At 37.5% G+C, this 16,122-nt stretch overlaps 1 protein-coding gene across 4 annotated transcripts in view; it reads left to right on the top strand.

Annotated features, from left to right (window-relative positions):
- The window catches only part of LOC149784984 (sodium- and chloride-dependent glycine transporter 1-like), a 192,005-nt gene that overhangs the window by 151,309 nt on the left and 24,574 nt on the right, over nt 1–16,122 (top strand). For 3 of the 4 annotated variants that reach the window (XM_089978659.1, XM_089978661.1, XM_089978662.1), the window contains exons 12-13: nt 3,963–4,091; nt 8,709–8,808. In XM_089978659.1, the coding sequence (XP_089834785.1) occupies nt 3,963–4,091; nt 8,709–8,808 (229 nt within the window). Of the gene's footprint in view, nt 1–3,962; nt 4,092–8,708; nt 8,809–9,162; nt 10,078–16,122 lie in introns of those variants that run through there. The other variant, XM_089978663.1, reaches the window with a different exon arrangement.

The following is a 16,122-nucleotide window of genomic DNA, read 5'->3' on the forward strand; positions in this document are numbered from 1 at the left end:
GTCTTGGGTTAAATTTTAGTGTTTGCCTCGTGATTAGATAGGTTTTATACACCTTGTATACAAACTGTTATACCTCGAATCATAAAAGTTGATCAGGGGATGCATCTTGATGAATACAACTATCACAAAGTCTGTCACTTTAACCCAGACCTGCCAGCCCTTACGATTTTTGAAGCAAGTCTCATGGAAATGATGATTAAAAAATGGACTTACGGAATCAAAGCACAAATTAAAGAAATAAGATTGTTTGCAGTAAAATCTGGATACAGGCTTGTCCATGTTTGATTTAGATTTTATATTAGATTCAGTGGGTTGGTAAGGGAACCAGACTAACTTTACTGGAGTACCACGAATGCTTTAGACCATGTGCAAAATGTCTGCATGATCAAACTGTTGCTTACGTTTAAAACGTTTTAATAGTGGAGAAAAATAAAAGGGAATATTCAGATTCTGGTGTAAAACAGCACTACATTTATATTTAATGGACATTGTGTGTTGATTTGGATATATCACATGGCAAGAAAGGTGATTGCTGTTGCCACAGCACACGTGAATTTAAAAAAAAAAAATGATTACATCAGATACAGAGATATCAAGATCCCATTGAGCTCCATAGGGTTTGGAATTGATGTTTCTGAAATTGTACTGGAGTTAACTAGGGTCCAAGTAAATTTTACAAACTTTTGAGTTGAACACATTGTTACCATTGCTGCATCAGTGTTGAATCACATTACTGTACCTTTAAATGCATGTTTTCCAGCTTGAAAATAGCAGCACACTATATGTTGTTACACCTTACAGAAAACTGGTCCAACTTGTGGAAAAATCAGCTGCCTTACTGAAAAGGTCTTGTTAGGGTTTGCAGATCTGCTTGACCTATATTTCACGCTTTACTGATTGAGCCTGTTTTGTGTTGGATCCTTTGTCAGGCATTGTTCATGCTAGAATCATAAAATTGATTAATTTATGTATCTCTATTAGTGCCTCACCCCATAGCAACAGGACCTTATTATGGTCTTTATTTCATTTTTCAGTGTTTTAATTTAATTGTTATATTGTGCTCATTACCACATAAGTTCTTGGCATGCGGTATGCATACCATCTGACTTATGACCTTGAATCATGGAATTTGGTGAGGGGGTGCAACTTGATGTGTGCTGTTCCAGTGAAACATATCTGGGACCCAGGGAAGGCACTTTTAATGTGGGGTACTCACCCATTGATGCAATTTAGAATTTTCGTATCATTTTAAAATAAACTCTATGAAATTAAAGTACTCTGGCATTTGTTTTTGAAAAACTTGCCTTCTCTGAGTACCATGTATGTTTAAATGGAAGAGCCCAAAGTAAAAATGCTTCACTCTTGTTGCAAAAAGTGGTCTTACTGATGAATATTTCATGCTTCAGTGAGTTTGTTGAAATTTTGTGTTTAAAGGTCAATTTTAGTGTTATTTATCTTAAAACCAGAAAACTTGATAACTGTTTTACATGTTCAGTGAATGTCATAAATGAAATAGATTAGTGGACTGCATGCATTTTTCATGAGATGCCCCATTTGTAGTCGCTAGTTAAGGTTATTCAGATGCTTTTGATAATGGTCTCCATCATACTGGCTCTCACTCCAAGTTACTTAAAGTATGTGACATTCATCCAGTAAAATCTGGGTTCTGATTGTGGACAATGATACCAGATTTTATAATCAATATTTTTTTTTTAAATGAAGAGAAGAAAAAGTCGAAAACAAAATTGACTGCTCCTTTTTTTCAACTCATTAGAGTACTGTACTTTCATATCAAAGAAAAAAAGTTCTTTTTTATTATTTTATGCCCAGTGACAGGGTCATCATTTTGTTGTCAAGATCACTTAAGTCTGAATTTGTTTTCTACATGAGAATAAATGTTTACAGTGGCTACTACTAAAAGAGCAAAGCAGTGTTATGTTTTTAGGTCACCTGGCCATGAGGTCGAGTTTACTTGAGGCATGGTCCTGCATCTGTCAACAAATGCTTATTACTTGCTGGAGGCATATTTCTGATCTGATTATGATCAAATTTAGAATATGTGAGCTTGGTGCTTATTGTTGAGGTGATCTTGCATCTGATTAGTTGACCTTGTTACCACACTGATCTGATCTGATTTTGATCAAACTTGAATATGGTCTTGTCTTTTCAGTATCCTAGGCTGGTCCTGGATAGTCAAGGTCTCAGACTAATTGACAATGACTGAGATTATCCATATCTATTAGCTTGCTGTAATTGGCTGAGCTTGTTACCTCTCGGCCATAATTTGGAACCAATTTTGATCGGCTTTGAATATGGCTTGTATCATCAAACTGAATGATGATTTCAGTAATGATCTAGAGTCATGTTAAAATGTTTTTACTTCTTTGGGAAATGTTTGTCGATGTAACTCATTAGGAGCCCACATTTTGTAGAAAGTGAAACACATTAGTCACTTCTTTGATGGCATCGCTTATGTCGACAGTTTGTTATCAGTGTATATTTTGTAAACCCATTGATACGTCCTGGTCATACTCAGCATGAATTTTATCTTTGCTTCAAGGCCCAGTCATCAAAAATTTGCATTAAGGTGTTGGTTAAAGTCCTATTTTTTGGCTTGTACTATCTTACCCCTTGATTGATTTCATTTGAGAAGCTAAGTCGATTTATACTACAGCATGCTATCCCCTATGAACTTATGGTCAAGATCATGGTGAAAATTAATATCAAGTTTTTTGTATGTTTATATTTCCTAAACCCCTTGATGATTTTCTTCATTTAATGAGATGAACACTTAATCCAATAACAAGTATTCTTGCCCCTTCAGGTAATGGTCACATAAAATTTGCATTGTGGTTTTGGTTAGTTTTTTCATTAGTTTTTATGTCTTAAATGGATTTTGTTGGATCAGTCATTAGGAAGTTAAGACAATTTTGTGACATGCCACTCAACATTTTGGCCATAAAAGTCAAATTTTACAGCAAAACCTAGAATGTGGGCTTAATAATAAAAGCATGGATAATGTTTACATCCTTTGTGATATTTGAAGGGGTACAGGCATATTGTGATATGACCATCCTATAATAATCAAAGTTTTATTTTTGTTGTATAACTGTTGTAGGATTCTTTGGATTTAATTGTTCCTCTGGTACTTAGTGTGAAGATGTAGATAAAGTTGAGTTTTCAACTTCTTAAAATTTGACGTAATTATGGCTACATTTGACTTAGAAGTCTGCCCTTTGTTATGTATATTTAATTTAATTGTTTTGTTATTTTTAAATATTTTTATTCCATTACATTGTATTGTAATGTAATACTGTTTACTGGACTTTTTTCCTTCTTCAGAATTAAGTTCAGTTTTGTATGAGTTGATTTTTTAAAATTTATTTCATTGATGTAAATACCTAATAATAGAAACATTGTATCATTTTGCTGACCTTAAAATCAGTGACAGTTTTGGTAAACAACTTTTTTTATTTTTTTATATTCTTTCTCAGAGTTAGAATCATTTAGTTGAGTCAAGGTCATACATGGACTACATAACTTGAGGCACATGTTGAGTAAACTGTATTACTGAACGTTAGAAAACAACATCCAATGGGCAAAGCAGTCTTGTCTGTTTTTATTCTTTCCTCAAGCAAAGTTTTGTTGCTATAATGATATGTCTTATAAGTGAACTATCTTCACAAGAAATTAATAATGTTCATATGTTGTTTAAATTTTTTTTTATTCATCTTCATCTATACCTTAACTGTCAGAATATGCTCCCTTTAAATATAGGGGAAGTCCACTTCCTAATGCAGCCAAGTTTGACCTCATACTGGTACATACAAGTAGCATTAAGGCAGAAGAAGGTGCGAGATTGTTAGGAATTAGTCATTGTTGACCTTCTACAGGACTGGTCAGTCTGTACTCGGGTATGAAAATTCAATAAAGATTGCAAAATAATATTCTTTGTGTTTCAGTTTGGGCTACTGGAGGCAGTGATTACAGCCGTACAAGACACATTCCCTCGTCTGCGAGAGAAGAAGACGTGGGTGGTGCTGGTGGTATCCATTGTTGGCTTCCTAGGGGGCCTGGCTTTCACTTGTCGGGTAAGCACATACTTTTTAAAAAATATTTCTGGATTTCACATTAGTGGTATTCTTGCAGTTTGGAGTTAAGGCTGCAGCAGACACTGAATAATCCTTTTGTGTCAGGGTTTAAGAATTTTTAAAAATCTGCCCTCATTTGCCACTATATATCTGGAGAACACATTATAACATAAGACATTCTTTCACAACAAAGAAATCAGTAAACTTGCCGAGACAAATGTGTTTATTTGGATTACAGTCAGGGGGTCATTGCAGATTTTGTTGGTTTTTAACTTTGCTGCAATAAAAGAAAGATCTTAAAGTTCAAGTGTAACTTATTAGAAACGAGATGAATCATTAGCCTCCTTGAGTTTTGGATAAATTTGTTCTAGGACGAAGTACAATAAAATCGATGATTGTACACATTTTATGACAGGCAGTAAATTAACTGCCATTTGGTTGAAAAGATTTATTAGGCTTTTTGTATTGGCTTGTATGTAATGTGTTGGTCTATAATAGTGCTTCAAAAAGATTATAAGGAGACTGTCAAAAGTACAACTTTAAAAGAAAAATGAACTAATAAAATTATTCTTTGAATGGACAATGCATTTGTTTGTTAATTGTGCATGTTGGTTTATTTGTATGTTTAGAGAGAGAGCGAGAGTATGTTGTGCACATTGCAGTATCCTATTTCAAGCTGAAAAAGTACAAGTCAGATGAAAATTTGTCAGTACATTTTTGACCCCCAGTTCTGACACCAAGGTTTTTTTTTAACCCTCAGTTTTACACCCCTGGAGGATACACTGCTTGCTTGTTATACTAATTATTTCTAACAAATACTAATTATTTCTAACAAACTGCATAGACCGAGATCTGCTTAAGCATTATGTGATGGCAGGTCTGGGTCTATACAGTTTGCAGTTGGATCTGCCATACAAGCAGATATACACATAAAGTATGTATGTTACCGTTGCAAAATCTTTTAAATACCCAACAAATACATCATCTACTCAGATCAGACTGATGTAGTTGAGAACATAATTGAATGCATTACCAGGACTTGAAGTTAGGATTGTTTCTTTCCCTAACAAAAGGATGACCAAAACTAAACTTTTCCAGATTTTGCCTTAATTTCATTGATCCTGTTAAAATCAAACAGAAAACAGTTCATTTTTTAATTCAACATTAGAGAGTCTGCCTTGGATGCACGAGGTTCCGGGTTCGAACCCTGGCCGTGTCATACCAAAGACTTATGAAAAATGATACTACCAGCTGCCTCACTAGGCATTCAGCATTAAGGGGTTAGTGTTTGGACTGGTCGGCCTGGTGTCAGGATATTGTGAACAGGTGGGACATGCTACGTGTCTGTAGAATCATGCCCCAGTGCTAGACATCACTGTAAGCTGCTACATTGCAGACATCGTAGAAATATGACTGAATTTTTTTTAAAGCTACATTAAAAATCGAAAACACACACACACACTTAACATTAACTCAAAGCAAAAACAGTTGTATTTTACCATCAAGACTCTTCAAAGTACCCCATGCACTTTCATATTTCTCCAAATATTCACTGCAGAAAATGCACACCATCACAGCCCTCCCATGGTCATACTTGGCTGTTTGTGTTCATTTTCCCATCATTTCGGTTACTTTCTTAGTCTCGTCTTTCTGGTCAAGCCTTCTTATGTAGTCGTCTAATTTCAGCCATTGCATTGGTGGATGTGCACCTAGCAAATATTTCCACATGTTTACAGTTGTCACTGCACAATGCATTGAATGTTTATCACCAGTGATATAAATATTTAAATATTAAAACAAATTGTTCAGTATAATTCTGTATTATACGTTGACTTGGTAATGTGACCTTTTCTGATTGGACAATACTAGCCAGAGTGCCTGTAATGTTTGTTATAATTGTTGTAATCAGTAATGAAATCAGCGTTTGGGGCCAGTACACCTGTGATGTAACTGTTTTGCTAGTTATCACACTTACCTACTGGATGGTGTCTGGGTTTCTGTGATCCACTTGGAAAGTCACTAATCATGGGATAGTGGATTAGTGTTATATTTCAATCCCTGCATGACACTTATTCCAGATTGGTAAATGCTTCACAAAAGGTAATATACTATAGGCAGATAAAATATTGCAATCCTTTGCTGCATCAAAAATATTGAACCACTTATGTGTAAAAGTACGACAAGTAACCTAAGTCAAGCCCCAGTACATGTTGAATTTATTCATCGTCTGAATTCATTTGCATCGATACAATGGTGGTGGATAGGATGGTTAGTAAAATTGAATCCATAAATTTCTCTTTGCTGGTCACTCACGATATGGCTGTTCAGAAGGAGTGAGATGCATAATTACAGATGAGGAAAGCTGTCAGTGCCTACTCAGGCCAATCTGGGTTTAATGCCTACTCAGGCCAGTCTGGGTTTAATGCCTACTCAGGCCAGTCTAGGTTTAATGCCTGCTCAGACCAGTCTGGGTTTAATGCCTACTCAGGCCAGTCTAGGTTTAATGCCTACCTACTCAGGCCAGTCCGGGTTTAATGCCTACTCAGACCAGTCTGGGTTTAATGCCTACTCAGACCACTCTGGGTTTAATGCCTACTCAGGCCAGTCTGGGTTTAATGCCTACTCAGGCCAATCTAGGTTTAATGCCTACTCAGGCCAGTCTAGGTTTAATGCCTACTCAGACCAGTCTAGGTTTAATGCCTACTCAGACCAGTCTGGGTTTAATGCCTACTCAGGCCAGTCTGGGTTTAATGCCTACTCAGGCCAGTCTGGGTTTAATGCCTACTCAGGCCAGTCTATGTTTAATGCCTACTCAGGCCAGTCTAGGTTTAATGCCTACTCAGGCCAGTCTGGGTTTAATGCTTACTCAGACCAGTCTGGGTTTAATGCCTACTCAGGTCAGTCTGGGTTTAATGCCTACTCAGGTCAGTCTGGGTTTAATGCCTACTCAGGCCAGTCTGGGTTTAATGCTTACTCAGACCAGTCTGGGTTTAATGCCTACTCAGACCAGTCTGGGTTTAATGCCTACTCAGGCCAGTCTGGGTTTAATGCCTACTCAGGCCAGTCTGGGTTTAATGCCTACTCAGACCAGTCTGGGTTTAATGCCTACTCAGGCCAGTCTGGGTTTGATGCTTACTCAGACCAGTCTGGGTTTAATGCCTACTCAGGTCAGTCTGGGTTTAATGCCTACTCAGGCCAGTCTAGGTTTAATGCCTACTCAGACCAGTTTCTGACATGGTAGGTATAATTTTTCATGTTACATTGACCACTTTAGGGGTTAGTCTCACTGACATTTGGATATGGTGAGACATCACTTTTTTGTTCAGTATTAAGAGTGCTTGGATTTTGTGTTGAGCTCAAATATCAATGCATGGTTTTCAGGCAGGAGGTATTGTTTGTGGAGGTGCAGATCAGGGCTGTTCCAATAGAATGTACTTAGGACATTGGGAAGGCACTTTTAATGTGGATTAGTCATCCATAGATAAGAGTTTAGAATTGTGTATCATCTTTATATGAACTCGCAGAGTAACCTGATTAACCTGGCCTTCTATGGGTACCATGTATGTTTAAGTGGAACAGCCCTTAAAGGCCCTCATGATATTTAATGATTGTGGTACAGTGGAAAAACATTTTTTTAGTACATTTATTAGCTCACCTAGTTGTAAAGACATGAGAGGTTATGGTATGGCCTGCATCCTTCATGCATCCATTAGAAATTATTAAAAAGTCACTGGACCAATTTCAACCAGATGTGGCTGAGAACATCCTGGTATGAAGGGCTTTCAAGTTTGTACAAATAATACTGATCTGGCATTATTACTAAAAATAGAAAAACCTTTAAACTTCTCCAAACCTGCTATCCAGAATTTGACCCAATTTGATAGAAAGCATCTGGACATAGATGTCGTTTAAGATTTTTCAAATGGTTTTGGTCTGATTTCAGAAATGACCTCTGTTACTAAAAAAGGAAACCTTTAAACAACCTGTTGTAAAAAACACCATTCTCCAGGTTTTGACCAATTGGACAGCACACAACTTCACATAGGTCTTTTGGTTTTGTAAGACTATGCTGATCAATTACAGTTAAACATGACAGCATTGGAAGAAATCTCTCCAGAAAGCATCCTACTGACCCTGATTTCTTTGCTCTTGCATTTGGCTAATAGACCCTGTTATGTCAGCTTGGTGAGAAATCTCAGCAACACTTGGGCCTCTTGTTCAAAATAATTTGGTTGTTGTTGTTATAGGGTTTAATGCCATTTTTCAGCACAAGATAGGCTATTTGTGGTGGCCAGCATTAACGGTGGAAGAAGAAACCGGATAGAACTACCGATCTACAAGAACCTACTAGCAAGCTTTCTCACATACCCACATTGGCCAAGTGGCCAAGCCCGAGACTTGAACCCACACAGACAGAGGTGAGATGGCAGTGATCCATAACGGTGAGTGCTTACGATCACTTGGCCACAATGGGCCCAAAATTTGATGGTACATACACAAAAATAGATTAACAAATTTTGGAACAATTTCTTTCTTAATTTACTGCTTTTTTGGTCCTGTCGATGATCTTATATTGACAGAACATGTGCAATCAGGATTTTACTATTTCCTTTGCAGGGAGGAATATACTTACTGCAGTTGATGGACAACTACGTGTCAAGTTGGTCGGTTTTTGTGATGGCTGGACTAGAGTCAGTTATGTTTGGGTGGATCTATGGTAAGCATCAAGAAGAAATTTATTTATTCATTGGAATTTACAAACACTTATAAAAAGGTAAATCATGACTTTTCCTGCAAGAATTCAAAACAAAATGTGACCATTTTATTGTAAATTTCATTTATAATGAAATCAGATGTTATGAAATATTGTATAGTATGAAATACATTCCAAGATCCCTGCTGGTGTTTACATTAGATATAATAATTTTTTTTGTTTCCATTGGGCTTCGTTATATCTGTTGTTCCATATATTTTGCTTTCATTTAGATAAAGTCGCTTGCCTACCCGGCACCTATCATGACAGGAATGTTGGTCTTATTTAAAGCCATCTTTTTATGTTGATATACTTCAGGCAACTTCCTCCAGGGCATGGGATGGATAAGCAGTTTTCAAAGTCACCCAGTGATATAAACTATTATGCCTTGAAGCCTGAATGAAGAGTGCAGACCGCCACACAGGCACTTGCATGCCTTCAAGTCTAAATGCCACACTGGCACTACTATGCCTTGAAGCCTGAATGAAGATTGCGGACCACCACACAGGCACTAGTATGCCTGTAAGCTTGAATAAAGAGTACAGACAGCCATGCAAGCACTAGCATACCTGTAAGCTTGAATGAAGAGTACAGACGGCCACACAGGCACTAGTATGCCTTGAAGTCTGAATGAAGAGTACAGACTGCCACACAGGCACTAGTATGCCTGCAAGCTTGAATGAAGAATACAGCCAGCCACACAGCCACTACTATGTCTTGACACCTGAATAAAGAGTACGGACAGCCACAGGCACTAGTATGCCTTAAAGTCTGAATGAAGAGTGCAGACAGCCACACAGGCACTAATATGCCTTGAAGCCTGAATGAAGAGTACAGAGCACCACACAGGCACTAGTATACTTTCAAGTCTGAATGGAGAGTGCAGACAGAGTGCAGACTGCCACACAGGCACTAGTATGCCTTGAAGCCTCAATGAAGAGTACGGACCGCCACACAGGCACTAGTATGCCTCCAAGCTTGAAGTAAGAGTGCAGACCACTACACACGCACTAGTATGCCTACAAGCTTGAATGAAGAGTACAGACAGCCACACAGGCACTAATATGCCTTGAAGCCTGAATGAAGAGTACAGACAGCCACACAGGCACTAGTATACCTTCAAGTCTGAATGAAGAGTGCAGACTGCCACACAGGCACTAGCATACCTGTAGGCTTGAATGAAGAGTGCAGACTGCCACACAGGCTCTAATATGCCTCTAAGCTTGAATGAAGAGTACAGATTTGGTGGTAATGTATAGAATAGATTGCCCCAAAGTCATTTTGCATTCTACTGTCAAATAGTTATAGTATACTGTACTATGAATCACCTAAAATTTACCAAATGATACTTAATGGCTGTTGGTATGTACTGTCAACTATTCAAACAGCTAGTCCATAAAATGTGTATTGACCATGTGTATGTATTGTCCTCTTCAAAGCGCTAGTAAACAATATTTGTGTATTAACCATTACCACTATGTACTATGAACTATTTATGCAGCTGGTCAACAACAAAATCTTTCTAATTTTATAAGGAATATATCTCTGTCATCATAAAAATTTACTGCCTGCTCTCTTATGAGCTTTATGAAAATGCATGCATGTTGGAGAATCCCAGTACTTGGTCTATGCTAGGAGGTGATTCAGGCAAAATGATCACCTTAGAGTCTGTCATTTCCCCTAAACAGGCCCAAAAGGTAAAGCTTGCTTTGCCTTGCATTAATTTCACAACTTCCCTTGCCACATTTTGTCCAGTACATTGCATTATAATCAAAGTAAATTGTTGACTTGTGTGATTTCCCTTCAAAGAGGAAGGAGGAAAGAAAGGAAAAGTCTTTTTATTTGATGTTCTGATGTCAGTTTTTGTACTAACTGGAAGAAAAATTACATTGCTATCTATGAAATTCGTGCCAAGTATTAAAAACATGAACTTGAAAAACGAGTGAAAAATTTAGTCTTTGTTGGACAAGCTGAACCAAACTAAAACTCATTGTGCATATCCAAGTCCATTACTAATAAAATGAATCATTTTATCCAATAATAATTCATCATCCAAACAAATGAAAGCAGAACTTTTGCTATAGAAGATGTGGTCAGTATTAGACCTGCCCTATTCTAAGATTGCAGTTTTGTTAGTTATACACCAACTGTGGTGATGCAAAATACTAAATGTTTTAATATTTTTTGTAGTTTTTAAAATACTTCATCATATTAGTGACATGACTTAAAATTATGAAGAAACAAAATTCACTTTTGCACTTATTACATTAACTTCTGATTTTCGCAAACTTAATCCTTTCTGGCTGGAGAGGTAATATTGTCAAGATATTAAAGTCCATCTTGGCCACACAGGCACTAGTATGCGCTGAAGCCTGAATGAAGAGTACAGACAACCACACAGGCACTAGTATGCCTTGAAGCCTGAATAAAGAGTACAGACTGCCACACAGGCACTAGTATGCTTTCAAGCTTGAATGAAGAGCACAGACAGCCACACAGGCACTACGATGCCTTGAAGCCTGAATGAAGAGTGCAGACCACCATACAGGCACTAATATGCCTACAAGCTTGAATGAAGAGTACAGACAGCCACACAGGCACTAGTATGCCTTGAAGCCTGAATGAAGAGTACGGACTGCCACACAGGCACTAGTATGCCGTCAAGCTTGAATGAAGAGTACGGACAACCACAGAGGCACTAATATGCCTGTAAGCTTGAATGAAGAGTACAGATTTGGTGGTAATGTATAGAATAGATTGCCCCAAAGTCAGTTGGATTCTACTGTCAAATAGTTATAGTATACTGTACTATGAATCACCTAAAATTTACCAAATGATACTTGACAAAGGTTGGTACGTACTTTCAACTGTTCAAACAGCTAATCAATAAAATGTGTGTATTGACCATTACAAGTATGTGTTGGTCTCTTCAAAGCACTAGTAAACAATATTTGTGTATTGACCATTACCACTATGTACTATAAACTATTTACACGGCTGGTCAACAACAAAAACTTTCTAATTTTATAAGGAATATATCTCTGTCATCATAAAAATTTACTGCCAGCTCTCTTATGAGCTTTATGAAAATGCATGCATGTTGGAGAATCCCAGTACTTGGTCTATGCTAGGAGGTGATTCAGGCAAAATGATCACCTTAGAGTCTGTCATTTCCCCTAAACAGGCCCAAAAGGTAAAGCTTGCTTTGCCTTACATTCCTTTCACAACTTCCCTTGCCACATTTTGTCCAGTACATTGCATTATAATCAAAGTAAATTGTTGACTTGTGTGTTTTCCCTTCAAAGAGGAAGGAGGAAAGAAAGGAAAAGTCTTTTTATTTGATGTTCTGATGTCAGTTTTTGTGCTAACTGGAAGAAAAATTACGTTGCTATCTATGAAATTCGTGCCAAGTATTAAAAACATGAACTTGAAAAATAAGTAAAAAAAATTTTAATTTTTGCTGGACAAGCTGAACCAAACTAAAACTCATTGTGCATATCCAAGTCCATTACTAATAAAATGAATCATTTTATCCAATAATAATTCGTCATCTAAACATATGAAAGCAGAACTTTTGCTATAGAAGATGTGGTCAGTATTAGACCCGCCTTATTCTGAGATTGCAGTTTTGTTAGTTATACACCAACTGTGGTGATGCAAAATACTAAATGTTTTAATATTTTTTGTAAAGTTTTTAAAACACTTCATCATATTAGTGACATGACTTAGAATTATGAAGAAACAAAATTCACTTCTGCACTTATTGCATTAACTTTTGATTTTCGCAAAGTTAATCCTTTCTGGCTGGAGAGGTAATATTGTCAAGATATTTGAGTCCATCTTGGTCATGACTTGCGATGTTCATATTCACTTTACAAGCTTTTGTATGATTCAGATTTCTTCTTGCAAGGACAATTTTTAGTATTTACAGTTTTGATCTAGTAACACATGTAAAGGATATGAATAAAATGAAAAAAATGTTTTGGAAAGCAAGATTTAATAACTTTTCAAATGTGATATCTCATAATAAAAATTCATGTTGCACCAACAAAAATTTGGGCCACCAGGTGGATGTTAAAAATAATGCTGAATTGTCACTGTTAATATATGCTTAGAATTTATGTAGCTTTAAATGTAAATTTTTACCATGATAAAAAGATGTGCAATAAATTGTTCTGACAAAGAGTAGGAAGTATTATCGCTGATCCATTGATTTGTTGTCTTCTGTGTAACCAGTCCTAAATTAAAAAGTTGTTGGTCCTTTGAAAAGCAACCAGACCTAAAAACTGCACCCAAAACTTTTTCCGTTTTGAAAAGGCAATATCTGTCATTGATAATGCATATTATTTTTAACTCGCAGACCACCACACTGGCACCACTATGCCTTGAAGCCTGAATGAAGAGTGCGGACCATGGTGGTCTTGTGTGGTTCAGGCACTATTATGCCTACAAGCTTGAATGAAGAGTTCAGACAGCCACAGAGGCACTAGTATGCCTTGAAGCCTGAATGAAGAGTGCGGACTGCCACACAGGCACTAGTATGCCTAAAAGCTTGAGTGAAGAGTACAGACAGCCACATAGGCACTAGTATGCCTACAAGCTTGAATGAATAGTGCGGACCACCACACAGGCACTTGTATGTCATCAAGTCTGAATGAAGAGTACAGACAGCCACACAGGCACTAGTATGCCTACAAGGTGGAATGAAGAGTACAGAAAACCACACAGGCACTAGTATGCCTTGAAGCCTGAATGAAGAGTACGGACAGCCACACAGGCACTGGTATGCCTTGAAGCCTGAATAAAGAGTATGGACCACCACACAGGCACTACTATGCCTTGAAGCCTGAATAAAGAGTACAGACAGCCACACAGGCACTAGTATGCCTTCCAGTATGAATGAATAGTACCGACAGCCACACAGGCACTAGTATGCCTTCCAGTATGAATGAATAGTACAGACAGCCACACAGACACTAGTATGCCTTGAAGCCTGAATGAAGAGTGCAGACAGTGTGCAGACTGCCACACAGTATGCCTTCAAGTCTGACTGAAGAGTGCAGACAGACCTAAAAACTGCACCCAGAACTTTTTCCATTTTGAAAAGGCAATATGTCATTGATAATGCATATTTTTTTAAAACTCACTTTAATTGTTCTGACAAAGACAGTTTACGTCTACTTTGCATCACCACAGGAATCTGATGTTTAGTCCTTTGCATCACCACAGGAATCTGATGTTTAGTCCTTTGCATCACCACAGAAATCTGATGTTTAGTCCTTTGCATCACCACAGAAATCTGATGTTTAGTCCTTTGCATCACCACAAGAATCTGATGTTTAGTCCTTTGCATCACCACAGGAATCTGATGTTTAGTCCTTTGCATCACCACAGAAATCTGATGTTTAGTCCTTTGCATCACCACAGGAATCTGATGTTTAGTCCTTTGCATCACCACATGAATCTGATGTTTAGTCCTTTGCATCACCACAGAAATCTGATGTTTAGTCCTTTGCATCACCACAGAAATCTGATGTTTAGTCCTTTGCATCACCACAGAAATCTGATGTTTAGTCCTTTGCATCACCACAGGAATCTGTTTAGTCCTTTGCATCACCACAGGAATCTGATGTTTAGTCCTTTGCATCACCACAGAAATCTGATGTTTAGTCCTTTGCATCACCACAGGAATCTGATGTTTAGTCCTTTGCATCACCACAGAAATCTGATGTTTAGTCCTTTGCATCACCACAGGAATCTGATGTTTAGTCCTTTGCATCACCACATGAATCTGATGTTTAGTCCTTTGCATCACCACAGGAATCTGATGTTTAGTCCTTTGCATCACGTAATAAATCTGATGTTTAGTCCTTTGCATCACCACAGAAATCTGATGTTTAGTCCTTTGCATCACCACAGGAATCTGATGTTTAGTCCTTTGCATCACCACAGGAATCTGATGTTTAGTCCTTTGCATCACCACATGAATCTGATGTTTAGTCCTTTGCATCACCACAGGAATCTGATGTTTAGTCCTTTGCATCACCACAGGAATCTGATGTTTAGTCCTTTGCATCACCACAGAAATCTGATGTTTAGTCCTTTGCATCACCACAGGAATCTGATGTTTAGTCCTTTGCATCACCACAGAAATCTGATGTTTAGTCCTTTGCATCACCACAGGAATCTGATGTTTAGTCCTTTGCATCACCACAGGAATCTGATGTTTAGTCCTTTGCATCACCACAGAAATCTGATGTTTAGTCCTTTGCATCACCACAGGAATCTGATGTTTAGTCCTTTGCATCACCACAGAAATCTGATGTTTAGTCCTTTGCATCACCACATGAATCTGATGTTTAGTCCTTTGCATCACCACAGGAATCTGATGTTTAGTCCTTTGCATCACCACATGAATCTGATGTTTAGTCCTTTGCATCACCACAGGAATCTGATGTTTAGTCCTTTGCATCACCACATGAATCTGATGTTTAGTCCTTTGCATCACCACAGGAATCTGATGTTTAGTCCTTTGCATCACCACAGGAATCTGATGTTTAGTCCTTTGCATCACCACAGGAATCTGATGTTTAGTCCTTCTAATGATGCATAATCAGCATCTCCCAGCAATTTTTAAAGCCACACACCATGGTGTTAAATAGCGTATATAACCAGGTCCACAGGCCATAGGTTGCATGTACCTGTTATATAAAGTTATACCCTTTTAATAACATCGTTATTTCTTGAAGATAAGGTTGTTTTTCCTATACTTTAATTGTTAGGTTTCACCCAGAATTTGCTTTTGTCATAATTGATCTTTCATCTAGCCATACTGGGCTTATCAAGTTTGTATTTTACCCATTTCTTTGAATGCTTAAAGTCACTTGGACTGAATAGCCAGGATTGAATAGCCAGGACTGAATAGCTGATATGCTATTATACCCTATTCATTCAGACGTACATACATGCGTACATACATACATACTTACTTACATACATACATACATACCATTATGTAAAGTAAAATTATATTTACACAACTTTTTTTTTTTTTTAAATTTTTTTTAAAAACTCACTGAATAGAATTTGACCATCTTTGATCTAAAGCATCCTGTTATTCAGGCTTTTCATTATTGGACAGATGAAGCTGAAGTGTGATCAAATATTGATGTAGATAATAAAAACTAGAGAAACCTGTTTTTCATAACATAACAATCAACAGCACTGGAGTCATTTTAAGAGAAAAGTATCCTCCTGATCCGTGGCATAACATTACGC

This window comes from Sinohyriopsis cumingii, chromosome 13 (assembly GCF_028554795.1).
Source record: "Sinohyriopsis cumingii isolate HCF-2022 chromosome 13, ASM2855479v2, whole genome shotgun sequence".
In the NCBI taxonomy this organism is placed as follows: domain Eukaryota; kingdom Metazoa; phylum Mollusca; class Bivalvia; order Unionida; family Unionidae; genus Sinohyriopsis; species Sinohyriopsis cumingii.